The sequence below is a fragment of the Vulpes vulpes genome, chromosome 16, assembly GCF_048418805.1.
Source record: "Vulpes vulpes isolate BD-2025 chromosome 16, VulVul3, whole genome shotgun sequence".
NCBI lineage: Eukaryota > Metazoa > Chordata > Mammalia > Carnivora > Canidae > Vulpes > Vulpes vulpes.
In genome coordinates, this window is record NC_132795.1 from 78,814,193 (window position 1) to 78,841,921 (window position 27,729).

The 27,729-nt window shown below is 39.2% G+C and overlaps 1 protein-coding gene across 1 annotated transcript in view; it reads left to right on the forward strand.

The window, feature by feature from the left end:
- Positions 1-27,729, forward strand: part of PPP1R21 (protein phosphatase 1 regulatory subunit 21) — a 65,690-nt gene that overhangs the window by 4,560 nt on the left and 33,401 nt on the right. The window contains exons 2-12 of the mRNA XM_025992609.2: positions 6,307-6,375; positions 8,907-9,053; positions 12,414-12,515; positions 13,633-13,797; positions 13,976-14,034; positions 15,019-15,113; positions 19,256-19,308; positions 19,803-19,952; positions 23,584-23,685; positions 23,775-23,863; positions 26,573-26,709. Of these exons, the coding sequence (XP_025848394.1) occupies positions 6,307-6,375; positions 8,907-9,053; positions 12,414-12,515; positions 13,633-13,797; positions 13,976-14,034; positions 15,019-15,113; positions 19,256-19,308; positions 19,803-19,952; positions 23,584-23,685; positions 23,775-23,863; positions 26,573-26,709 (1,168 nt within the window). The remainder of the gene's footprint in view (positions 1-6,306; positions 6,376-8,906; positions 9,054-12,413; positions 12,516-13,632; positions 13,798-13,975; positions 14,035-15,018; positions 15,114-19,255; positions 19,309-19,802; positions 19,953-23,583; positions 23,686-23,774; positions 23,864-26,572; positions 26,710-27,729) is intronic.

The window sequence follows — 27,729 nt, forward strand, 5'->3', positions numbered from 1 at the left end:
GGAGCTTTTCAGATTTATGCTCTTAGGAAATAGCTATTCACATTGGTGAAGGGGCAGTTTTGATGTGCTGTGTTTGCTTTTTAGATAGTGGAGCTTGGTGGAACCTGATTAATTGCCCCTTCCTGTATGAGAAATTGACTTAGAAGCTGAATTAAAAATGAGTATTATTTGTATTAAAATCTAGTATCAGCCTTTTTTTTTCCCCCCTCAAATGCATAGGGTTTGTTACTAAAGTTTGATTGGAAAACAGCATTGTGTTCAGTGTTATCCAATGAAACTTTCCATGAGAATGAAAATGTTCTGTATCTGTGCTGCCCGGTAGGGTAACCACTAGCTGTGTGATACTATTGAGTACTTCCAATATGACCAGGGCAACTAGGGAACAGAATGTTAGATTTAATATAAATTTAAATAGGCACATATAGCTTTTGGCTACCTTGTTAGAAAATACTAGCTTAGTCCCTAGACCAGTGCATCACAGACACAAAATGTCCCTTTGACTCCCCTGAAACTTTATTGAACATAGATTCTGGTTCAGTAGGTCTGAGGTGGGGCCTGAGAGTCTGCTCCCACGTGATGCTGTTGCAGCTGTACACAGACTACACTTTGAATAGTTAGGCCTTAGAAAAGCCAAGGGTGTCCTACTCTTCCTCTTTAATCCAGCTACTCTACTCATCCAGTCACTAGTGAGGCAGCTAGATTGCAGGGGTAGGAGGTAGGGTGTTGTCCTAATGAGTTTCCCTGCTTAGGAGCTGGAGCAGGAGAAAGGGCTTCCATTTGAGGGCAGGTCTGAGAGAAGAAGGTTTTTTCCTGCCTCAGAGACAGAGTAACTCCAGCCACTACTACCTGGTACTGCAGAGCCTACAGGTATTTCTCCAAATGGTTTGAACAATGTGGTCCTACTGGACACCAAGAATCCCCAAAGCCCTGAGCCTAAATTGCTAAAGACCACTCTGCAGACTGCTCTACATAACTCTGATTCTGAAATAGTCAGGCTTATCACACAGCTCTTTCTCTAGGGACAGAGAGAGAGTGGTGGTAAGTCGACTATGATTTCTCCTGCCACTTTGACAATCCATGATAGGATAACTGGCCCAAGATTAGGGATTTACTACCTTCAATCACAAACTGTGAGGAAAGAGAGATGAATCACATATACACATTTCCTCACCTAATCCCCAACGATTTTCTATGTTAGAATCACTCTTACCTATTTCCTATAATGGACATTTTGGCATTTTATAAATTTTATGACCCAAAAAACCAAACTATTAAACATATAAGCTTGTCTTTATTACAAAGTAGTGTGTGCAACATACAACCCAAGCCCATCCCTAAGCCTCACCCAAACCCTGATTTGAAGCTTTAAAATACTGAAGTCATCTGCAGACCCCAGCTTCAGAATCTCTGGCCTCGATGATCTCTAAAATTTCTTCCTGGGAAAACCACTTGGTCTTTCTCTCTACCTACTTGCTTGTTCCTCCCAAGGAGGAACAAGGGGAGGCGATAAACTACCTGCACCCTCTCTAGTGCCAGGTGGTGGTGGCTGGAGTTATTCTGTCACTGAGGTAGGAAACATCGGGAAAAGGTCAGAGAGGGACTGTTAGAGTGATGAAGCTTTATAGTTGTATAATGCATTACCTTCAAATGCCTCTTATATACAGTATCTAATTTGGTTAACTAAAAATTTATTGAGTGCCTTCTCTATCCATGGCTTTGATCTTTCACTATAGGCAGGAGATACAGGGAAGTAGGCTGTAGTCTTTACCATGAGCTGCAGTTTTATTGGCAGATGGGAGGTGAGTACAGAAGTCAAACCTAAATTAGTAAATGTAAAATCTACTACTCTAAAAAGTAAAGTTAAAGCAGAATGGTTTAATAAGAGATGTCTTTTTACCAGCTAAGAACAGAGGGGCAAGCTCCCTGCGGACCATACTGGGTGGTTAGGAAACACTTATTGACAAAATAGGGCCAGTTGTAGGAAGTAAGTTCCTTAAAGAACATCTGGGGTTGGCTGGTCAAAATGAGAAAGGCCTGTGCTTTTGAAGGAAAGGTAATGCCAATCAGAAGATTACTAGACTATGAAAAAGGACGTTTAAAAAGGTAAGGGTTTCAGAGTAGGGATGCAGAGGTGCTGTTCCTCTGCTGGATGGAACAGAAGAGCTTGGTGGACAGCTGCTTGGAAGTAGGCTATGTCATTTTCTGGAGAGTTTGTCCCACTGGAGACTTCAGGGCAGGTGTTTCCTGGTTACGCCCACATGCATTGGAGCCTCTGTTTGTATCTCCTGGAGGCATTAGTGAGCATCTGGTGATCTTGTACCTATTTCTAAAAGAGTAAGACAGTCTCCCATTTGCTTCCCCACTGTGGTGAAATGCTGGTGAGGAGAAAGATGGATTCTAAAAGACCAGACTGACCATTTGACAAGCTTTTGGTTCACTAATGCACAATTGTGTCCGTAGTGATGCTGAAATGCAGGAAAACTCCAGATGCTGTGAAGTGTAATTAACAGGGCAGTGGTATGTGCTGAGCTTATGATTGTCATCCTTTTTTTTTTTTTTTAAAGATTTATTTATTTATTTATTCATGATAGAGAGAGAGAGAGAGAGAGAGGGGGAGAGAGAGAGAGAGAGAGGCAGAGACACAGGCAGAGGAAGAAGCAGGCTCCATGCCGGGAGCCCGATGCGGGACTCGATCCTGGGACTCCAGGATTGCGCCCTGGGCCAAAGGCAGGCGCCAAACCGCTGAGCCACCCAGGGATCCCCTGTCATCCTTTTCTACCTTAATAAATAGTACGTATTTAGGTAGATCTTTCTAAAGGGGCTGCATTTTCTGCCAAGTAGTTTTATTGAAACCATGTTTTTGTTTAGAAAACAGTATTATCCAAAGGAATATCCAGATCATTTTCTGCCAAGCAATTTTATTGAAACCATATTGTTGTTTAGAAAACAATATTTTCCAAAGGAATATCCAAATCATTTTCTGTTGTAATCAGATTAAAATCTATATAGCAGTAATTTCAGAATTTTGTTTTGTGAGCTGCCGGCTGGCTCTGTCAGTGAACCGTGGAACTCTTGATCTTGAGGTTGTGAGTTTGAGCCCCATGTCGGGTATAGAGATTACTTAAAAATAAAATCTTTAAGAAAGTTTTGTTTTGCTTTTTAAAATTTTTATTTATTTTATTTTTTATTATTTATTCATGAGAGACACAGAGAGAGAGAGAGACAGACAGAGGCAGAGACACAGGCAGAGGGAGAAGCAGGCCCCATGCAGGGAGCCCGACATGGGACTCGATCCTGGTTCCCCAGGATCACACCCTGGGCTGAAGGCGGTGCTAAACGACTGAGCCACCCGGGCTGCTCCTATTTTGCTTTTTAACAAAGTATACTGTTCAGTTTGCTTTAAGTAGCTTTTAAATGTTTCTTAGAAATGAAAGTTGAGGTTCTTTTTTTTAAAGTGTCATGGTTCTGGTCCTATAGAAAACCATCAGTTCAGCAAATTTCAGGCTTCATCCCTAGATCTGGAAACAGTCATTAGGATCTTCTAAATATCCCAGAAAGAATATGTGTAAGAGACCATAGGTGAAAGTTAGGGCAGGGGCATGAAATGAAACCTAAAGCCCCGACGTCATATTGCTGTCTTCTGGCTATGTGGGTTTGAAAATATTTATTGAATTCTGTTACCTAATGTAGCACATTATCCATGAGTATGTTGATCCTGCTCCAAAAGAAAATACTATGTGATGGAAATCAGTATTAAAAAGTGGTACTTCAGGGATCCCTGGGTGGCGCAGCGGTTTGGCGCCTGCCTTTGGCCCAGGGCGCGATCCTGGAGACCCGGGATCGAATCCCACGTCGGGCTTCCGGTGCATGGAGCCTGCTTCTCCCTCTGCCTGTGTCTCTGCCTCTCTCTCTCTCTCTCTCTCTGTGACTATCGTAGATAAATAAAAAATTAAAAAAAAAAAAAGTGGTACTTTTTTCTGAACTTGTAGAGGGGAGGTGTTCAAACTTTTTCTGGAAAGAGACTATGAGTAAATATTTCAGGCTTAGGACTGTACGTTTTCTCTTGCAACTACCTGTCTCTATCATTGTAGCTCAAAAGCAACTGTAGATAATGCGGAAAGGAGTGTGGTTCTGTTCTAGTACAACTTTAAATTAGTGGGGGTGCCTAGGTGGTACTGACTTTTGGTTTTTGCTCAGGTCAGGCTGTGATCCCAGGGTTGTGAGATCAAGCCCTGTGTGAGGGCTCCATGCTCTGCATAGTCTCCTTGAGACTATCCCCCTCCCTCTGCCCCTCCCCTCCTTGCACACACTCCCTCAAGTAAATAAATCTTCAAACAATTTTTTTAAAAAATTAGGTAGCAGGCCAGTATGGCCCATTGACCTTAGTTTGCAACCCTTGCTGCAGGGAATTTAAATATTAGTAAGTACTTCTAGTTATCTTGTATTGTCCCTTTTAAATTGTAAGCTCTTTGTCAAACCACTTCCTTCACTTCTTTTTCTCCTTAATATCATTTAGCACAATGCCTTATACCAGGCAAGCTATAATGTTATCTGTTATCCCTTTGATTCTAGTCTAAGAGAACTGTTTCCATTCTTGGGGCATTTTAAGATTTAGAAAGTGCTTTGACATAGGTTTCTTATCTGGTTCTCACAACAATGTCAGAAGAAGGAAGATAGGGTATATGGGTGAATACATATAGACCTTATAACTGAGGCTCAGAACAGTTCAGTGAATTTTTCAAGTTTAAATTGTCTACTAAATGGCAGAGCAAGATTTGGGTCTTCCTTCTGTTGTGGTAGTGAGCTGTATCTTTAACTTTCTAAAAATAGAAAAAGCTCATCTTTTTAATCTGTCTTTTGATCAGACTGTTGAATATCCTGCAGTATTCCTGCTTTTCTTCTTCAATTTGTAGCTAAATTTTCTATTGAATTTCACATACTTAATTTAAGGTTTAGTATTTAAGTATTCCTATTCTTTTGGCACAGAGGGAGGGTCATTTCTGTTCTTGGGAGACAGATCGGAGTTATGCAGAATTAGAAGTAGATTCTTTTAAGCTCACAGATAAAATCATTCCATTTGTTCAGTTTCTAAGAGAAGAACCTGGTGTTTCATGGTCTTTGTACTAAATCTTCAGGATATGAGTCTGTACATCTTTCACTTTGGCTTCATAGGATTTGTGTATTTATACTTACATGGTCTGTGTTAACCTTGCTGAGAACTTTCCTCTCCCTACAGAAGTGGATTTTATCTTTCGAAACCCTTGCAAGTGATAGATGAATACATATATACATATGTAAAATTCATTTGGCTGTATAATTCTTGATTTGTATGCCCTATTTAAAATAAAGTTATATCTCAATAAAAAAAAAAATAAGCCCGTGTCCTACCTCTTCAAAGACTTCCCCAACCTCCCCCGCCTACTTCTTTTCTCATTTATACATAGCTTTAGAAAATAGTAACCAGTGTTGTCTAATGGCATTATGACTCCGTCAAATCTGCTGAGGTCTGAATCTCAGTATTGCCACTTAACTTTCCTATACCTCACTGTTTCCTCATCTGTAAAATGTACAATTTCAGTATGTACTTCATAGGGTTGTGAAGATTAATGAGGGAGTACAAGGAAAGCACTTAGGACAGTGCCTGATATAGGATGAGGTTTCAAATGTTAGCTGCTATTGCCAGCTTCTGGATTTAGTCTGTTTCTTAGTTACTTGAGCACACTGCCTTAGCTGATGCCTTATTGCAAGTCTATCATTCCTGAGGCTATTGTGGGGGATGACAGTGTCCTGCTGGGTATGTTCAATGCCCTACACTTTGATTCTTTAGAGAGTTCTTTTTTCATAATTAGTCCAATTATATATGTATTTTACAAATGGATGTGTGCCAGAGTTTCAAGGAAAATGGCATACATGATACCCTGTTATTTATTATATCAGTTTTCTATTCATTTTAACATTACTTTATTGTATTTAGTATTAGTATATTGTATTAGTTTTTGTTTAAAGGGGAGACTTGGTTTTACAGAAAGAACCATGTACCATATGGAAGTCAAGAGACCTGGACTATAGTGTCAGTTTTGCTGCTGATTATTATTATGTCATTGGGCAGCTCAGCCTCTGTGCTAATCTGAAAAATGGCAGAATGATGATATCTCTATCCTTTTCCATGCTAATATTTTTATTCTCATATATATGTGAGAAGGTAGTTCCTCAGTGTAATCATTCCTGTGAAATAATGGTAAGTGATTTCCTTGCTACAATGATTGCTTTATATTAAAAATTAATTATTGCTTCCTCTGTTTTCAGCTTCGAGCCCAGAATCAGGTCCTGAAAAAAGGTGTTGTGGATGAACAAGCGAATTCTGCTGCTTTAAAGGTATGAAACAATGTATTTGTATTGTGACAATTAAGTTAGTGTTTGGTGATACTCAAAGCAAGGAATTCAGCTGGCTTTCTGTTTTAAAGTCCCAACTATGACACTGAATCACTAGGGATAGGAGAAGGTAGTATAGCCTTTGTGTTTAACTTTGTTTCTTGCTTAGGTATGAATGTGATGCACCTTGATTTCCTTAGCTAAAAATTACAAAAAGGAATTATTTGACTCTATTTCCTGTTTCTCTTAGATCTCACAGACTCTCTTTAGCGAAATTCATCTGGATTAATGGAGCTACTTCCCTGTCTTCATCACTAGACAGCACTCTGAGGGAGTCTATGTCATGTTCATATGTCCAGCATTCAGCAGATGGTTGTCCCCTAATGAATGGATTTGAAAGGGTGAATCATTTAGTCCATTAATCTTACTTTTGGGTTGAGCTATTTAATAGTAATAACCTGTGTAAATCAGGTTACTCTATTTGAATGATACATCTTATCATCAGCATCTTTGTTAACAGAGGGAGAAATACGACAGGAGATGAAGAAATTTGTTTCTACCTCATTCTGGTAGGCATGTCATAAGTACTGCTTAGTGATATTTTTACTTGGCTAAAGTAATTCTAGGATATAGATTTCTTCTTGGCCTGTTTCCGTTAAATATACCATCTGTCATTCCTCACTCTTTCCCTTGCTCCCTGTTTAGACAAAAGGAATTAGGATTCCCTTTACTCTTACCTCTTTCTGGAATAGTCCCTAACCAGTGATCTTTCTAGGGTGATTCCACTCAGGTAACCCAGAAATACGTCCTTTCATTTAACTGGTGTTGGACCTTTACCTAGAGAACTCTGACTTGAGAGTGCCCCCAAATCAGGTGCTGTAGTATGGACTCAGGGCTGAGGTGGCTCAAAACACTGTTCTCATACGTTCGAAGCTCTCTGCGTCCAAGTATGAAAAATAAGCTTACTTATAGTCAGGATTTGTCAGTCAAGTTATTATCTTGCCTAAATCATTGAAGAAATCATCGTTATCTCTCTTAATGATATTTAAAAGCTATTAGCGGAAAAGGTATTTCCTAGTGTGTCTTAGTCGCCCACTCTGGCATATGACAGTGTTCTGTGGCTGGTTGCATTTGACTAACTCTGCGATGGTGGCCTTGGTGATGGTGGGGACATTGTTGATGGTGACGGCAGGTTCTAGTTATTGAGCTCTTACTGTGTGTCAGACACTCTGCCAGGCACGTTATGTCCACTCTGTCAGTTGTCTTCACACAAGTCTGTGAGAGCAGATAACATTATCATCCTCCCCATTGCAGGAACTAGAATTTACAGAGAGATTGAGATAGCAGATTTCTGAAATTAATGATTGGTTAATGGAGTTGGAGCATTAGTCAGCTGGTGATTAATTCTAAGGATGTAAAGAAATTACTCTTTGTTTTACCATTCATTGCAGTGGTCATTACAGTTCTAGTAAGAATGGTAATTGGCTGGTTTACTCGATGGGAAGATTGGGATGTCTTCTGGTAGAAGAGACCTTTCATATATTGGGCTTGCCTCTTCAGTGAGTTGTTGGAGACAGCATTCGTTGATTTGGATTTCTTTAATTTGAAATACATGATAATTTGGATGTGGTCTGGGTCTGTATTTACCATCAGATTCCCAAGTATTATTACTAAAAAAACAATAGAAAAGAAAAATGTTTCTCTACTTAATGGGAACATTATTCTGTCCTTCTGGTTGCTCTCAACATGCTGGTAATGTCAGTAAATTGTAGACACCACTGTGTTAGAATACTATTGCTTTTTATCTTTGACAAATCAGGATAGTTTATTTTATTTATTTATTTTTTAAAGATTTTATTTATTTATTCATCAGAGACACACACAGAGAGAGGCAGAGACACAGGCAGAGGGAGAGAGAAGCAGGCTCCCTACAGGGAACCTGATGTGGGACTCGATCCCAGCACCCTGGAGATCATGACCTGAGCCAAAGGCAGACGCCCAACCACTGAGCCACCCAGGTGCCCCAAATCAAGATAGTTTAAAGTAAAATTAAGTGTAGAGGAAGGATTTCATTTTGACTAAGATGCAGGGAGGATTTATTGAAAAAATGAGTGCAAATAAATTGCTTCCCATTCTTGCTGAAGAGCATCAGCAGTGAGTAGGAGGTTCTCTTTCCCAGTTCAGGTTTATAAAATTGTGGCCTTGGGCATTGTGCCTCCTCACTGCCAGACCCCTATACATAACAACATTATGCATAGAGTTGTAGATATTTTACTTTAAGTTGATGATTGACTGTTACTTCAGTATATTTGCTTTTTAAATTTTATTTTTAAATGTACTTGGTTTGGCCCCCCAAAATGATTTTGTCACAAAACAGAGCTAAAAACATGGGAACTGGCATGATAAACATACAACGTGAATTTCCTAAAGCAAGAGATTTGATAATATTTTAGTGAAACAGAAATAATTTCTTTTCACTCTTTGAAACCTGAAGGCTAAATTATAAGGAATGATCTGTTTCCACTTTGATGTAGGAACAACTGAAAATGAAGGATCAGTCATTGAGAAAGCTCCAGCAGGAAATGGACAGTTTGACATTTCGAAATCTGCAGCTTGCCAAGAGGGTAGAACTACTTCAAGATGAATTGGCTCTAAGTGAACCCCGAGGCAAGAAAAACAAGGTAGGTCAAAATAAAAGCAAGTTAATGAGGCCTTCTCTGCTAGGTACAGACATCTACAGGCCATCTGGGTTTTAACAGAACACCTCCCCTCCAGATTCCCTAATGTTCTGTTATTATGCCTGGATATTGGGTCAAGGAAGCAGACACTTACTATTAATATATGTAGTGATATTAGAGACTTTTTTTTTTTTTTTAATTTTATTTATTTATTTATGATAGTCACAGAGAGAGAGAGAGGCAGAGACACAGGCAGAGGGAGAAGCAGGCTCCATGCACCGGGAGCCCGATGTGGGATTCGATCCCGGGTCTCCAGGATCGCGCCCTAGGCCAAAGGCAGGCGCCAAACCGCTGCGCCACCCAGGGATCCCTAGAGACTTTTTTTAAAAAAGATTTTAAAAAATTTATTTGAGAGAGAGAGAGATAGAGACAGAGACAGAGATAGCAAGCAGGGAGGAGAGGAAGAAGCTGAGTGGGGAGCCCCAAACACAGGCTTGATCCCAGGACCTTGTGTTCATGACCTGAGCCAAAGGCAGACACCCAACCAACTGAGCCACCCAGGGGCCCTAATAGAGGCATTTTTTTTTTTTAAGATTTTATTTATTTATTCATGAGAGACAGAGAGAGAGAGAGAGACACAGAGAGAGAGACAGAGAGGCAGAGGGAGAAGCAGGCTCCATGCAGGGAGCCTGATGTGGGACTTGATCCCAGGACTCCAGGGTCATGCTCTGGGCCAAAGGCAGGTGCTAAACTGCTGAGCCACCCAGGGATCCAAGTAGAGACATTTTTATACAAAAGTGAGCTTTATTTCATTTTAAAGATTTTATTTATTTATTAATGAAAGACAGAGAGAGAGGGGCAGAGACATAGGCAGAGAGAAAAGCAGGCTCCCTGTGGGGAGCCTGATGTGGGACTCAGTCCCAGGACCCTGGGATCACAACCTGATCCCAAGGCAGGGCCTCAACCACTGAGCCACCCAGGTGCCCTGAAAGTAAGTTTTAAATAATTTGTTAGGAGCAAATGTGCACATATTGGATTTAGTGTCTTAGAAAAGTGAAAGGAATATCTCATACTGGTTGAAATTACTGATATCTTTCAATTATCCTAAGTTGCCATTAACTCAAGGTAGGGCAAATAAAATGAGAAACAGTGTTGAAGCATAACAGCTCATGTGAAGTAGCAATTGAAATACTCATTCCTTAGAGTTGTTGTAAGTTTGCTGCAAGTATTTCTTAGTTTTTATTTTTATGAGCCCCATTTACTATTCTTGTCTGGTCATGTAAAAATAAACTTTTTCCATCATAGTTTTTGTAGTGAGACATGATTCTCATTCCCTAAGATGGATGATCTGGTACTTTTGAAAATTCTATGCTTAAGAAGTTGCATTTTTTTTTAAGGGTAGAGGCTAGTGATTCAATCCTTATATCTTGTATGTATATAGAGCAGCACCCAACAAATGTGTGGATTGAGGCAATAAAAGTAGAAGGGTAGGAGGAAGAAGGCATATAATAACTCTGAAGTAGCATGGTGTGGAGGGAAGAGTGAAGGCTTTGAAGTTAAGCCCAGGCTTGAATTCTTTGCCATTTTAGCTTTGCAACATCAGTTTCTTCATCAGCAACATGGGGATGATTCTCTGAGTTTGTTGAGTATTAAATGGGATCCTGTAAAGGTGGCTAGGACTGTATGTGCCATATGTTGGGCAGTTGACATAATCGTATGTTAGTACCTTTCCATATACATGTTCCCTACATGAAAGAGTACTCTAGAGTGGTAACAGAGAGGGCAAAAACAGGTATGTATTAGAATCACTTGAGAAATTTTGTCAAAATACATGTGCTCTTGAAATTCTGAGAGACCTTTGAGGAACGAATAGCCATATGTACTTCAAACAGGCTCCCCAGGTTAGTGAGATCCTCCCCCAATGCTGTTTCTGTAGAGGCTTGGGTGTAAAACTTCTGAGTTAATGTTAATTAAAGTTTTCCAAATTTGGAAGCGCCAATGACCCAGAATGCCCAGAATATGTCTTTTGGTAGTATTCCTTGTGCAGTTCTTGTATCCCAAACATGATGGATATTTAATTGTATTTATTTATTTGTTTGTTTATTATTTTTAAAGATTTGATTATTTGAGGGAGAGAACATGCAAGCAGGGAAGGGGCAGAGAGAGAGGGAGAGAGAGAATTTTGAGCAGACTCCATGCTGGTGCCTGACCTGGGGCTCAATCTCATGAGCAAAGATCATGACCTGAACTGAAATCAAGAGTTGACTGCTTAACCGATTGAGTCCCTCAGGCGCCTCTGTTTGTTTTGTTTTTAACATAGCTACTCCATTTTCAAAGGGCTTTCTACTCATTGGTTCACGTTGGATCAGTAAGTAATTTCATTTTAAGTGAAGAGTGAGGGCACAGGAAAGGCAGAGAAGGCTGGTGAGTGATGTCTGTACACAGTTTCATTGTTAGGCCCTCTCTGGAATAGTCTCAGCTATTGTATTCCACGAAAACAAATGGTCATTATTGGCTTGCTTAAATTGTGCTATTCTTCTATGCAGAAAAAGTTAATATTGGTAAAAAAAAGAAAAGGGAGGTATTTCTCATGATTTTGAGCTTTTTCCTTCTGTTTATTTACAGTAGCTTTATTTTAATGGTTATATATGTTTTTAAAAATTAGAGATTTATGTAAACTTTTGTAAGAATTTATTGTTGTGATTGCTAGTTATTACAATTTCTTAAAGGAGTTTAGCAACTCAGAGTCAAACTGTCATTTCCCAAACCAAAAGATCAATGTAAATTAAAAATTTTTTTAAGAATTTAAATTCAATTAATTAGCATATAATGTATTATTGGTTTCAGAAGTAGAGGTCAGTGATTCATGAGTCTTCTGTAATACGCAATGCTCATGACATTATGTGCCCTACTTAATGTCCATCACCCAGTTACCCCAACCCCCTACCTCCCTCCCTTCTAGTGACCCTCAATTTGTTTCCTATGATTAAGAGTGAGTCTCTTATGGTTTGTCTTCCTCTCTGATGGAAATGATATTTTTTAGCATATTTTCATGGCCCCTGTTCTGGGCCTGCTGTGTTTTCCAGTAGAACTACTCCTAAATTTATCTGCAAAAAATAGTGAACCTTATCTGTTGTTTATTCACTCTCTCTCCCTTTTAAGCTTTCCTGCTCATTCCAAAATTTGCAGTTCCTACTTATGTCAAATAGGAAAAGGTAAATGATGGATTATATACTTCTTGCAGGATTGAGAATGGTGCACACTAGAAGAGACAAGCTACTAAGGTGATAGAGAATCTGTGTACCTTAGGATGTTTCTCTAAAGGATGAAAGTTATGTGGACATAACTTATTCTTTCCATCAGAAAAGTGGAGAATCTTCTTCTCAGTTGAGTCAAGAGCAGAAGAGTGTCTTTGATGAAGATCTGCAAAAGAAGATAGAAGAAAACGAACGGTTGCATATACAAGTGAGAAAACTTTCTGTTTTTCCAATGAATTAAAAATGGGTCATATGATCTGGAATGTGGAAAAACCAATGCAGAATAGAGTGTTTTTATGTCTTCTGTGGTTGTTAGGTATATATGTCACTGTCATTGACTCATTACTTAAATCTCATTCATATCTTAATTTGGATGTGTGTTTTGAGTATTACATTTATTTAGAGGACGGCAGTATAACTTTGAAACAGTAGAGAAATATACTAGGCACTGTTCATTTTATCTAGAAAATGATTAGATGGACCATTTAGTTGGGGGCTTATCATTAAGTAGTGTTTGTTTTTTAAATTATTGCTGCTTAGTTGGTTTGTATTTGTTCACCAGTTAGTCTATAAGGTCTGTTTGGGTATACACAATGTCGGTTTGTATGCCTTCCCTCAGGGCAGAGTCTCACTCATGGCAGGAGCTCAAATATTTATGGAATGTTGAATAATACGTGTTTGCCTTCAAACATTCAGCATAGTTAAGAGTCATAGTGTTATGTCTCCAGCTGTGCCTCCTGAATTTTTTGTGAAATGGTGAGCATAGCCAAATGATGGAAACTAAATATGCACTAATACTGTCTTTTTGCAAATGTTAAAAAAATAAACTTTTGGCCTCAGTGCAGTTTGTATTAAGCATTCATAATTCTTAATTAGCAATGGATTCTTACTAAGGAAAAGAGCTTTCCCTGTTTTAGGGATAACTTCTATTTGAATTTTGATTTTTTTAATTGTGGAAGTTAGTGTAGCAAAAAAGTTATACCTTGGTCAGTTGAATCTCCTGTGTGCCGGAAGTTGTTTTAAAGAAATCCTTGAGATGGAGAGGAAGGAGTTATCGACTGGGACATTGATCTCCTGTGTTCATATCTCATTTCTGCATTTGGCAAGTTGAAGCTTTGGTTTCCCCATGTGTAAAGGAGGGATGGCAGTAGCATTACCTCTGACATACTGGGAGGATTTGGTGAGATATGCCCATGCGGATTTTGCCTAGTGAGCACATGGAACCATGTGGAAATTGCTCAATGAATAGTCACGGCTGTTGTTTTTCTTTCCATTTGTATATATTTAGATATTGTGAGGAGAGAAAAATAATCTTTTCTCTGCAGTTTTTTGAAGCTGATGAGCAGCACAAGCATGTGGAAGCGGAGCTGAGGAGTCGGCTGGCCACCCTGGAGATGGAGGCGGCCCAGCACCAAGCCGTGGTCGATGGCTTGACGCGGAAGTACATGGAAACTATCGAGAAACTGCAGAATGACAAGGCCAAACTAGAAGTAAGCCCCACTAATGGCGAGAGCATGTTGAGAGATGGTCAAGGCTCTTGTAAATCTTCTGTGCACTTTGTGGAATGCAAAGTTAGTCATTCAAGGGGAGGCTGTTGCCTGCAGTATCTCCTAAGTGTGCCCTCATTATAGCTTGAGCCATCTGCTTTTTTTTCCTTCTAATATTCAGGTAAAATCTCAGACTCTAGAAAAGGAGGCCAAGGAATGTCGGCTTCGAACAGAAGAATGGTATGTGGAAACGTGAATTCCAAGGGGCCCTGAAGTAAGAATCAGAAGACCTGAGTTTTGGTTGAGCAACTTCTATCTCTTAATCTTTTCACATTTGAAGTGAGCAAGGAGCAGGCCATCTCAGTTCTGTTATCTCTGAGGATAACACTCTTTGTCAAGTGGCTTGTGCATTAGTCATCAGCCTGCAGATGCTTGTGGCTGTGGCAGCTGGCGGTCTGGGGCTCCTGTACTGAGAACTGGTCACTTTCTGATTCAGGCTACCCTGAAGAGAGAGTTTTCTGAGAGTTCCAGGCAGGAAAACTGACTCTTTTTCACTGTGCCAATGTTTTAATGGTACATTTTGAATAAAATGGAGGCAGTGGGATCTAATTTGGAGATACCTAAATCTTAAGATTCAAATATGATGAATTGATGGGTAGTAATAGTATACTCAGCATTTATTTGATAAATGACATAACACTTTAGATTTCAATAGAATCAGTCACATGAATTTCTTCAGTTTAGTTGCATTGGTCAAATTACATGTGTGGTTTAGATGTATGCTCATGCTCATAATTGAATCAAAAATAGAAAAACTATCAGATTTTGAGCTCAAGGGGGGAAAAATCTGATACAGTACTTAAAAAAAACTTCATTGTAATACTTGAACTAACATTTATGTGCTGGAAAGAGTAAATTTGTGGTTTTGAAACTGCTCTAAGGTTACTTTGCACTTGGGGAAATAAACTGATAAGATTGTATTAGATACTGGGACTGTGATAAATTCTGACAGTCTTAACATCATTCAATAGAAGTCTCAGGGGCTTCGGAATCAAGGATTAGTATTTTTCTTCATCATTGAATAATTATCTACCACCACGAGTATCCTGGTGTCAGGCATGATTCTCTGAAAGCTTGATACCAGGTGTTATGGTAGCAAGGAAGTGAGGAATCCGCTGTCTGATTGGTGATCATGTGGTTTTGTGTTTTTTTTTTTCCTTTCAGTCAATTACAGTTAAAGAATCTTCATGAAGATTTGTCAGGTAGATTAGAGGAATCCTTATCAATCATCACGGAAAAAGTACCTTTTAATGATACAAGTAGGTATTATGTACACTTTTCCATTATTTGCACCTTTGAACCTCTCTCTGTGGTCACAAACTAGTTTTAAAAGTTTTTAATATATTTGGCAAAAAACTTCATTGGCTCAACAGAGGGTAGCTTTCTTTTTATTTTTTGATCAGCTGTGGTCTTCATATTTCATTGGGAGACTGACTCCTAAGTCAGCCTTCTTGAAAAAAGTTCAAATCCATGTTTTGTTTTTTTTTATTGCATGTATTTAGCATATCCCTGGGTGAAAACCAACCTGAACATAAAGTACCTGAAAATTTGTGTAAGAGAAGCTGTTCATGGTGGGAGGAGTGAGGGAAGGGTAGTGGGAGTGGATCTTCTCAGCCTGGTATCTCTAGCACTTTTGGTGATCCTCACTGATAGTTAGGGAGCTGACTTGAGTAAATCCTGCTTCCTATTCATCTTGAATAGGAATGGTCTGGCAATTTATATAACCAAGAGCAAGAAAACAAAAAAAATCAACTTACATGTATAATAGGTGCCAATTTTGTAATGTTTAAGGAAAAATTAAATCATAACCTTGAAAAAGAATATATTTTAATTGCTTGAAATTTTGAAACTTATATTCAAATAAGTACAGATTCCCTTTTTTATAGTCACACGATTAAAATTTTTTACTTCCCCTAAATTTTTCTCCCCGAAGACCTAAGAAAAGAGGAAAGAAAAGACACCAGAGAAAAACAGTTTGATCTAACACTGAAATCAGCATATGTCATTATTATATCAAAGCCTAAGTTCCTCTGAAAATAACACCTGTTTCTAGTTTCTACATTAATGTAAATAGCACTAGCGTACTTTGATCTTCTAGACTTGAAATCTTGGCATTTCATTTTCCCTTTAATCTTTGTATCAATTAGTCATCAGGTCCTAATAATTTCCTTCTGGATCTCTTTTGGATTTATCTTTCTTCTTCCAGTACTAGTTGTCACCCTGCTTTAGATCCTTATCATGTCAGTGTAGGTTACTTTTAGTTCTGCAATATTTAGGAGATCATTGTTGAGTGCTCAGATGGATAGGGAGTACAAGGGACATAAACATTTCTAAGACTTGGGCAGCCCTAGTGGCTCAGCGGTTTAGCGCCGTCTTCAGCCCAGGGTATGATCCTGGAGACCCAGGATTGAGTCCCACATCAGGCTCTCTCTGCATGGAGTCTGCTTCTCCCTCTGCCTGTGTTTCTGCCTGTCTCTTTCTCTCAATCTCTCTCTCTCTTTCTTTCTCTCTGTGTGTCTCTAATAAATAAATAAAATCTTAAAAAAAAATTTCTAAGACAAAAATCTCTGCCCTAAAAGAAGCAGAGAGGGAATGTATAGCAATGCCCTCTCCAGAAGGGGAGAGATAATGTATAGAAATGTCTAAAATATAAGCTAACCTGTTCAATAAAGAGACTGTTGGGGTTTCAGAGGAAGGACAGATTACTGCTGGCGGGGTTGTTTGGGGAAGTCTTTTGGAAGAATCGTGCTTTGAGCAGGGCTTGGATATGTGAATTGGTTTTATTGGGCAGAGATGCAGGAGAACAAACCAGGGAATTAAGTGGAGTGTGGTACGTGGGACAAAAGGTGCTGTCATGGTCTGATGAGTAGTAATGAGTTAAAGTGTGATGGAAGGCTAGAGTGGGTGGGGTAGGCAAGTTCTGAAAGGGTAGATGGGGCTAGACCCTAAAGTTGTGGGCCAGGGAGTTGGGACTCAATTCACAAGGTGATGGGCATGTTGAAGCCTTTGGTCCAGGTAATGTCACGATGAGATCTGTGCACTCACAGAGCTAGTCTGGCAAGGGTGTAGACTGAATGGGGAAAGGGGGCCAATACTGTTGTGATGCTAGTCGTGGTGTGTACTTCTGGAGGCTGGAGCCTGAGTTGTCAGGGAGATGAATGCAGGCCGGAAGGGAACTGGAGGAGGCAGTGTGGGGGAAAGATGTGGTGCCGTTGACAGAAATCAAAGAGGCACACAGCGGGCAGGTTTATAGAAAAGATGATGAGGTTAACTTTGTTGTTTAATATTCTGACAGATGGATCAGTATAAATTTATCTATTGGGGTGTGTATGTGTGTGTGTGTGTTTAAGATTTTATTTATTTTAAGATTTTATTTGTGCACAGAAGTGCACAAGTGAGGGGAAGGGCAGAGGGAGAAGCAGACTGTCCTTGAGAAGGGAGCCTGATGTGGAGCTGATCCCAGGGCGCTGAGATTATGACCTGAGCTAAGGCAGATGCCCAATTGACTGAGCCCCCCAGGTACCCCTTGGTATATGCATTTCTAAGTAAAAGCCTGGAGAGAGACTGGAGTTGACTCTGTTGGGATGAATGGGCATTGAGAGTGGTGGAAATGTGGGGAGAGGCCCACACAATGTCCTTGGAGAGTTTTCCCTCACAGTGGTCAGGAAGAAGAAGGGCTGAGGTGGTGGAGGTGGTGAGGAGCTGGGGAAATGAGGTGACATGAAAGCGGGGGACAGGAGTGTTCAGCCTGGTGGTGCTGGGCAGTTCTAGCATTGCTATGGGGAGCTCAGAAAGGGTGATGTGACAGTAAAGGCAGCTGCTTTGGTGACTTTGAGAGGAGTGTTTCCATGTGGGGTGGAGGTGGTTGGTAGATGGCTAGCAGGAGGGTTAGAGGTGAATGGGTGCTGAGCAAAGAGTCATAGACATGCTGTTCTTTGAGTAGCTGGAATGAAGATGGGGAAGGTTAGGAGCTCAGCATTCTAGCAGAATAAAAAAAAATGGTGGTGTTGTGCAGGAGATGGGTGAGGGCAGAGGATTCAGTATGATAAAAGTAAAGAGGAGGAAGTCACTGTGGAGACAGACTTTTAAAAGCTACAATAAATGCTTTTTTTGAAGGTACCTGTGAAGATGTAGTGGGGAGGAGGGTGTGGTTGATGGATTAGGCCCTGACGGGTCAGAAGGAGCTACTGCTGGGGACCCAGAGGGAAGATTAGCTGAGGACCAGATACGTGAAGCCAGGGACTATGAGGTGGATGGTAGGAAACATAAGAACCCCTTGGGCTTTGGCCTTTGTCTTCCTGCCATTGTAGTGGGAGGCCACCCCATCCCAGGGCAGGGGAGGAGAGGAAGAATGGTGTCTGGGGCTTAAAATGGAAAAGGTGTGGAGCAGATGCCTATAGCAATGAAGTTATGGATTGCGGAAGCCGTGAAGGCCCCTTAAGTTTGGTAAATTAGGTTGTCATGGACCCTGATCTCCTTTTGTGCAGCAAGAGCATTGTTGGAAACAATGGACCAGGCTGGGAAGGCAAACAAGCAAGGCCCAGAGAGGACCGAGAGGAAAGTAGATGAACTGTGGATGGGAGACCAGGCCCTTGGTAGAAATGTGGTTATAAGAGAGAACTGGCTGAGAGAAGCATGGGGACTTTCTGAGTCAGATTTTGGCACCAGGTCTTTCTGACTGAGGACCAGGTGGAGGAGGGACAGTTTGAATGGCTGGAGTGGTATGCAGAGAGGAACAGAGATGAAGGAGGGGATTGAAGCCTGAACCTGAGTGTTGGGAAGCTATCCGAGGTTGGGGACAAAGTCTAGGTTAGAGAGAAGGACGTTGGGAAAATGAGGAAGCCAACCCAGAAATGTTAGGATTGAGTTGTTGGGATCAGCAGTAACAGGCAGTGGTAGACTGTCAAGTAGTGTAGTGTTGTGAACATGGTGGTATTTCTGGATGACTGGTGTGGCAGCTGTGTGCACGGGTATTTTAGAATGGAGCATGACTGAACGTAGCAAAACGTCATGGGCCTTTCTAGGTTATCTTGATAGGCCTCAGGTTTTTGAAATGATTTCTTAGAAACAGAAGCTCAGGGTTTGTTTATCCTAAAGTTAAAAAAAGTGAGGGGCTCCTGGCTGGCTCAGTGGGTAGAGCAAGAGACTCTTGCTCTCTGGGCTGTGAGTTCAAACCCCATGTTGGGCATGGAGCCTACTTAAAAAAAGAAAAAAAAGTATTACTTTATCTGAGAAACAACTGATTCTATATAAATTCCATTATTATACTGTGATTGTGGCTTTGATCATTTAAAATTCTTAGTTAAAGCTGATTTTGCCACAGAGAATTCATTATATTTTAGGTATGCTGTTTTTCTATAAACGTAATATGACTTATTGTGCATCTATTTTTGTTTTATAGAATATAGTCAGTATAACGCTTTGAACGTTCCACTTCACAATAGGAGACATCAGGTAATGATAATGTTTTGATTTTCAGTGATATGTATGTCAAACTTTTAAGAAACAAGAATTTATTGTTTGGGCCTCTGTTTAGTACACTAACCCATTGTGTTTAACTTTTGCTTTACTTTCTCATACATTTTTTAAAAATTGCATAAGTTGCTACTTACTGAATTTGAAAGTAATATAGATTTTTGCTCTCATCTGATAACATGGAACTGAATTACAGGATGCACTTATTTTATGAGCCATTCCTTTTCTGCTAGATTGGTGGACCTTGCACTTACACAGTCTAGATCGAATAGAGGAGGTCTAGTTGCCAAAACTGGTGGCTTTCTAATTTACTTAGATGGGAATATTAAAATCCAAGTGGAAGCAAATGAATTTAAATTCGAGATTAATTATACTGGAATTTAAATGTTTTCTCTAAAAGCAGATTTATACTAAATAAAGTTGCTTGAGAATAGTAATTAGATAGTTAACTTTATGTACTTTTCATTTAAAAGCTGAAGATGCGGGACATTGCCGGGCAGGCCCTGGCTTTTGTTCAAGATCTTGTGACTGCTCTTCTGAACTTTCACACCTATACAGAACAGAGGATTCAGATTTTTCCTATTGATTCTGCCATTGACACTATATCTCCGTTGAATCAGAAGGTAAATTTAACTCAGGATACCTTTTCTTTGCCCTGAAAAAGTAGGAAGACATGTTATTTCTTTTCAGACCACTGCACATCAGCCAAAGGGCTGTGGAGTAATGGAAGAAAACTATAATTCACAGTCTTTAACTTTAAGATAAAATGTGGCAAACATGGAGATTCTTAAGAAATTAAATACTGGGGAAGTGTGGGTGATAAGGCCAGTAAGTGTTGTAAGGTCATCAAGGAGGGAAGATTGCTATTGGTGGAAGTGTCTGGGAAAGGTTGTCTAGGGATTTGAACAGGCTTCAAAACACGAGCAAGATTTGAGTAAGAGGAGAGAAATAGAACAGGTGTGTTTTCCTCCAGAAGAGAGCAAGACAGGAGCAAAGTCCCCTAGTAGGAAAGCATAAGGGAATGTGTGTGTGTGGGGGGGGGGGGAGGGAGCAGGGAGCAAACTGTTTTGGCAAGAGTGTGAAGTCTTCTCGAAGTAGAGGAATGAGAGGTCAGGTTGCAAGGACAAAAACATGGCTCCAGACTCTGGAAGGCCCCTGGGGTCAGGCTAAGGCCCAGACTTACGCTTTGTATGTAGGATTGGGGTCTTTTGTAGTTTTTTGACTTGGCTGTGATATAATGAAAAGTGCCATTTTATTTTTGGAAAAATCAGTTTGCTGGCCTTTTTCTCTCTCCCTATTTGTACTTACTGTGTAACTTTCATCACTGGGTATGTTTAAAAGCAAAAAAGTGTATGTGGGTATAGTTGATCTTTCCTGCTGGGGTATGGAGTGGGAGTGAAACTGCTTCTTTGGTTGAGCTTTGGAGCATTTTCAGGGTGTGTGACGTTTAAATAAGGAATAAGAAGAGGGTTGACTGTCATTCCCTTCAGTCCATGTGCTTTTTTGGGGCCTGGCAAATTTCTCTCCTTTCTTTCCTTTTTTCTCCCTAGCTAGTTCTAAAAAAGGATTTAAAGTAGCTTGCAAGACCACATTTAACTGAAAAGGAAAAAATAAATAGTGTATTAATTCTGTATTACTGTGTAATAAATTACACCAAAATTTAGTAGTTTAAAACAGCAAACATTTATTATCTCAGACCATTTCTGTGGGTCAAGAATTCAGGAGAAAAGTAGCTGGGGGGCTTCTGCTTCATGATCTCTCATAAAGTTTCAGTCAAGAGTCAGCTGAGGCTGCATTCATCTAAAGACTTGACTAGGGTGGGGCATCTGCTTCCCAGGGGATGCGTTCACGTGGCTGGTGAGTTAGTGCTGGTTGTTGGCTGGAAGCCTTGGTTTCTCATGGAGCTTTCTCACCTCTCCATAGGGCTGCTTGAGTATCCTCAAGACATAGCAATTAACCTCCCCTAGAATGAGTGATCCAAGAGAGAGCAGAGTAGAAGCCGCAGTGCCTGTTATGACTTATCCCGGGTACTGAGTACCATCACTACTACCATATTGTATTGGTCACACAGACCAGCCTTGAAACAGTATGCAAGAGTACTACAGAAAGCCATAAACAGCTGAGACAGGGATCATTGGGGCTATCTCAAAGGCTGGCCCCCACAGGGAGGAAATTGAGGGATCTTGCTATAGATATGTACTTGAAGTACATCATAATGTGGCTTTCTGAAATGAATCTGCCACTCTTCCTACTTAGCTGATTCTTCTTTCCAGCTTGTTTTCTGCGTATCAAGCAGTATTTCCAGGTTTGTTTGTTTGTTTGTTTTTTTAAGATTTTATTTATTTATTCGTGAGAGACACACAGAGAGGCAGAGACACAAGCAGAGGGAGAAGCAGACTCCATGCAGGGAGCCCAACGTGGGACTCAATCCTGGGTCTCCAGGATCATACCCTGGGCTGAAGGCGGCACTAAACCGCTGAGCCACCGGGGCTGCCCTGTTTCCAGGGTTTGAATAGTGTTTATGCCCATGTATCCTATAAGTACCTATTAGTATAGCCAAAGCTGGACTCTGGAGTCAAACTAAGGGGGTCCCAGGCACTTTCTGTGTCCCCTTGGGGCAATTTATTTAGCCTCTCTGTGCTTCAGTGTCCTAATATTTAAAATGGAGGATAGGGTACATACTTCACAGGTATATATGTTTAAGTTTGAAGATTAAGTAGATAATATATGTGAAGTACTGAGAATAGTGCCTGGCACGTAGTAAGGACTCAGTAAAGGTTAATTCCTATAATTGTTATACCTTACACATAGGAGGCCCTTGGGAGGGGCTTGATTTTCATCAGTTTTGATCTGACTTCATGAATTTATTGACGTTCATAAACAGTTAAACTTTGGGCCTTTAATTTCACTGTGGGAAAAAGCTTTCAGATGATTTGGGTTGGGAAACAGTATTGCAGCATTTTAATGTAAAAGTTATATTTTATTTTATACTTCCTGTAATATCAAAAAATATATTTGTCCCTTTTTTGGAATTTTTTTTAGCTTGTTGCTACATAATGGTTATACAGTGAGAATCAAATATGTTAATCTTATCTGAAACACTTTATCACTCTGAAGAATTCATTTATTTCTCAATATTTTATCTTTGGTGCTTTGGCATATGAAAGGTTCTATGTGGTTTTTCTAATAAATGTGTATTATTTTATTTATTTATTTAAGAGAGAATGCAGGCAGGAAAAGCAATAGTGAGAGAGGGAGAAGCAGGTTCCCTACTGAGCAGGGAGCCCTACATGGGACTCGATCCCAGGACTCTAGGATCATGACCTGAGCCAAAGGCAGACGCTTAACCGACTGAGCCATCCAGGCACCCCTAATAAATCTGTATTATTGAAGGAGATTCAGAAACCACTTGTTAAAAGATGACCAGAGTGGTTTAGACTTGTCCATAAAATCATAAAGTAGACATTTATGATTGAAGCTCAGAGAGATAAAATGAGTTGCCCAGGGCCAGATATCTATAGTTTGCAGTATGGCCAGTTGAATCACATTTCTGCATAATGAGATTTTACATATCTGTACTGAGAAATCAGAATTTGAGCCATTATACAATATTTGGATAATTGAGAAACTTCCTAAGTGAAAATTAACTTTTTGCTACTAAATTGTCTAAATGCCTGTAGGATTTTTTTTTCTGAATTTATTTTTCATACTGAATTAATTCTTTATAAATACTAAGGTATCAGTGACAGTTATAAAAGTTTTTACATCCTCATTCTGGTGATAATTATATATTCCTGGAATTTGTTAACCCTGAACATCATACACAGTAAAAAGAAGGAGCTGTCCTTAATAGACTTGTTTTTTAAAAAATGAGGAACATAACATAAAAATCTTTCATACAGGTTTCTTTTCTTTCTTTTCTTTCTTTTTCTTTCCTGAGCCCTCTTTAGAGAAGCAGGTGCTTGGGGAATGCCTGTGGCGGGTTGTAAGGCAGTGTCCCCTCTGTGTTTCCTCCCACACCTGGTTAAATGATGTCACCTCTCTTCAGGTTCCTCCATTTGGAATGAGATGGGGACTTGGGGACTGTATTTGGGACTGTTAGAGGGTGAGCATCTCTTTTTTGTAAAAGCCAAACTTTTTCTCAAAAAGTTTCCAAAAGAATTTAGATTTATAACTCAGCGAGTCCATTCACAAATCTCTAGGTATTTGTTATTTTCTAGTGACATAACTGATGGTTCTTCCCCTTCTCCGTAGTTCTCACAATACCTTCATGAAAATGCATCCTACGTCCGCCCTCTTGAGGAAGGAATGCTTCATTTATTTGAAAGTATTACTGAGGATACTGTGACTGTCCTGGTAATTTCCTTCTGTGTTTTACTTCTGCAAGTGGAAGCTCCTTTATGTCAAATGACACTATTAACCTTGGAATTATTTTTCTTTTCCAGGAGACAACTGTGAAATTGAAAACTTTTTCAGAGCATTTGACCTCTTACATATGTTTTCTTAGGAAGATTCTTCCTTATCAGTTAAAAAGGTACTTAGCCTTGAGGCCAAGGAGCTTGGGGACTCATGGGGGGTCACCTGACCTGTGCCCAAGTTAAAATAGTGACGCGTGCCCCTTGGCAACTACCGGCTCGCTCTGCACCACAGCCAGTTGGCATGTCTGTGAACAAGGAGAATAATGGCTTGAGCAGCACAAACCTATATTTAAGAAAATTGAATTGTAGTGCATCAGTCAGGGGTTTTTGAGTAGTTCTATAGTGTGGCTACCGCTATAACTGTGTAATGCTGTGAACCCGTATTTTCAGTGATTGTGAATCACACAGTTCTTGAAAGAAATATTTCCGTTTTATCCTTTTGGTATAAATGTTTAGGTGGGGGTTATAATAATTAGCTTCCACAATTGGTTGGATCTGTAATCTTTAGGTTTCTCTGAAGTGGTGTCTTGTTTTTATTATTGGGATTTATTTAAGTTATAAACTAAAAACTTTATCTCCTCCAGCCCTCACGGAAGATACCATTTAGTAACCTTACATATTCCTCGTTAAGTATTTCTGGAAGGGAAAGGGAAAATAATCCATGTAACTGGAAATTTGATAATATTGCTTGATTGTTTTGATACTTTTGTTCTAAAACTGCCAAGACCCCTAATTCATCTAAGTCTTTTCATCCAAAGATTTAACCTTAAAAAAAAAAAAGTCAAAGAATAATACAACTGGAACATAAGAGAAATAAGAACATATATGTATTATAATATATTGCACAATAAGGTTTAGAAAATATGTAGATGAATAACTTAGAGATATTGAAAATATACAAGTAATTGTGGTTCATAAATCCTTATAAAACTAAAATAGTAGGTTTACTTTCTCAGAAATGTAAACTTCCACTACTTAAAAAATTTAATATGTGTTAAAAACCATTTTATTACCTGATTGTAACCTGACCAGGCATTTCAGTAACCAAATTTTACGGTTTGTGGGTATAACAGAATTTTAGGAATCGGAATTAGGACTTAAACTAATAATTATTAATTATAGTTTCATTCAGATTCTTAATCTTATGCTTCAATGAAGTTAAAGTTTTTTGAAAAGACTCTAGAAGTTTAAACAACACTAAGTTGAATATACCTTATTGATTTGGCTTATGTTTAAGAGGAACCTATTTGAGAACCATTGCAAAAGTGATATTTACTACTTGAAACAATTGTGCATTTTTATTTTACCTTAATTTATTTTTTCACTGTTACATTTTTTAGAAATACTGAATAAGTCCTTTTTTGATCTTAGATTCCTATTCTTGGAATGTTTTATCCCCTATCCTCATCCCATTTTTATGTTTTTGTTTTTTTTTTTAAGATTTTATTTATTTAGTCATGAGAGACAGAGAGAGGCAGAGGGAGAGGGAGAAGCAGGTTCCCCGCAGAGCAGGAAGCAATGGACTCAATCCTAGGACTCAATCCTAGGACTCTGGGATCATGACCTGAGCTGAAGCAGATGCTTAATTAACCACATGAGTCACCAGGGTGCCCCATATTTATATTTTAAGACAACTTTTTATCATTGTTTTAAAAACCACATTAATTGACAAGATGACTTTTTTTTTGGGTAGTATATGGGCTTTGTATTGAATGAAGCTGTTACAAAGTAGAGGAAGAGAAGGAAAGGGATACGATTATCATTCCTGTGTTAATAACTTTCCTTGCTTTACCTGCACATTTTTAAGAAACACTGTTAAGAGTCCATGTGTTTTTTTCTCATAATTGTTTTCTCACCTTATAATTGTTTTCCCAAGTAACCACTTAAAATTGAAAAGGATACAATGTATTATATGAGTGTTAGTCATTTAATTTTAGATTTGGGTGTATAGATTGGTTTTTCAATCTCTTTGGCTTTTACTAACCTTTTTGCTAAAAAGGTTTCTAAATTATTTTGTTCGTTAGTTCCTATTTAATTTTCTTTAGGAATTCAGTATGTGCAATATTTTTCTCCTCAGGATTAGGGTTTTTAAAAAAATTTTTTAACTTTTAAAAAAGATTTTATTTATTTATTTATTAATGAGAGACACAGAAAGAGAGGGGGCGGGGCAGAGACACAGGCAGAGGGAAAAGCAGGCTCCATGCGGGAAGCCCTACGTGGGACTCGATCCCGGATCTCCAGGATCAGGCCCTGGGCTGAAGGTGGCGCTAAACCGCTGAGCCACCTGGGCTGCCCAAATTAGGTTTTTTTTTTTTTTTTTTTCTTCTTCTTCTTCTTCTTCTTCTTCTTCTTCTTCTTCTTCTTCTTCTTCTTTCTTCCTTCTTTCTTCTTTCTTCTTTCTTCTTTTTCTTCTCTCTCTTTTTTTTTTTAAGTAAGTTCTATGCCCGCTGTGGGGCTTGAACTTATGACACTGAGATCAAGAATCATATGCTCTACTGACTGAGCTAGCAAGGCACTGCTCCTCAAAATATGTTTTTTTCCTCAAAATATTTTTAAAGGAAATAATTTTGTGTTGCTCCTAGGATGGAAAGCCAATGAGCACCTGCCTTTGCCTTTTACTTCCATCTGGTCATCTGTTAGCACTAATAGCTGCAGCAAATAGGTGTATGTATTGAGGTCTAAAAAAATGGAACCTTATACATGAGATAAATTTTTTTTTGGAAAGTTTCTCTTTTGGGCATAGTTGTTTGAAAAATCAGATGATTTATTATAGCTGTTTGAAAATTGTTACGATGCTCACTTTTGAAATATCTACTCATTCCTAGTTTAGAAGAAGAATGTGAATCGTCTCTTTGCACGTCTGCGTTGAGAGCCAGGAATCTTGAGCTGTCTCAGGACATGAAAAAGATGACAGCTGTGTTTGAGAAGCTACAGACTTACATCGGTCTTCTTGCTTTGCCAAGTAAGTTTGTTGGTTGCTCGTAGTTCAACTTAGAGTACAAGAACCTGGAGAAGGGAGCTGTTTAGCTTGTTTGAATAGGAAGAGTATAGGACCTGGAGTCAGAAAAACTTGAATTCAAATCTTCTAGCCCCTTACACATTTATGACCTTGGCCAAATCACTTTACTACTCTGTACGTTTTCCCATTGATAAAATCGAGTAAAGTGATTATTAAATTAAAGATGTACAATATTAGGCATTAAAGACATGCATTAAATATTAATTCCTTTTCTCTCCATCCTTTTTTTTTAAATCGAGACGGCAAAGCATAAGAATTGGTAGCAACTTTCCAACGAGTAGCATAGGAGAGAGGTTTGGAAGTTAAAATGTCATTTGTTTCCCTTTGTGCTAGTTTGAAGAGAGTATTTTCTGTAATTGAATGGATCTCAGTTTAAATGATATTTTAAGAATGCCGTAATTTTTCATACTCTGATTTATTTTTTTATAATAGCTTTAATGTGAGATAATTTATATACCATATAATCTACCTGTTTAAAGTATAATATTCAGTGGTTATTAGTATATTTACAGATATATGCATCATCACATATCAAAGTTAATTTAAAAATATTTTCATCACCTTAAGAAGAAATCTTGTATACTTTAGCTATTACCTTATCCCCCATTCCATATCTCCCTGACACTAAGTGACTACTAATGTACTTTATGTCTATAGATTTGCCTATTCTGAACATTTTGTATGTATAAATGGAATGATATTTAATTAATCCATATAAATGGAAACATAGTCTTTTGTGACTGCTTTTTTCACTCAGCATAATGTTCTCAAGATTCATCCATTCTGGGCAGCCCGGGTGGCTCAGTGGTTTAGCTCCGCCTTCAGCCCAGGGCCTGATCCTGGCGACCCAGAATCGAGTCCCACATCGGGCTCTCTGCATGAAGCCTGCTTCTCCCTCTGCCTGTATCTCTGCTTCTCTCTCTGTGTGTCTCTTGTGAATAAATAAATAAATAATCTTAAAAA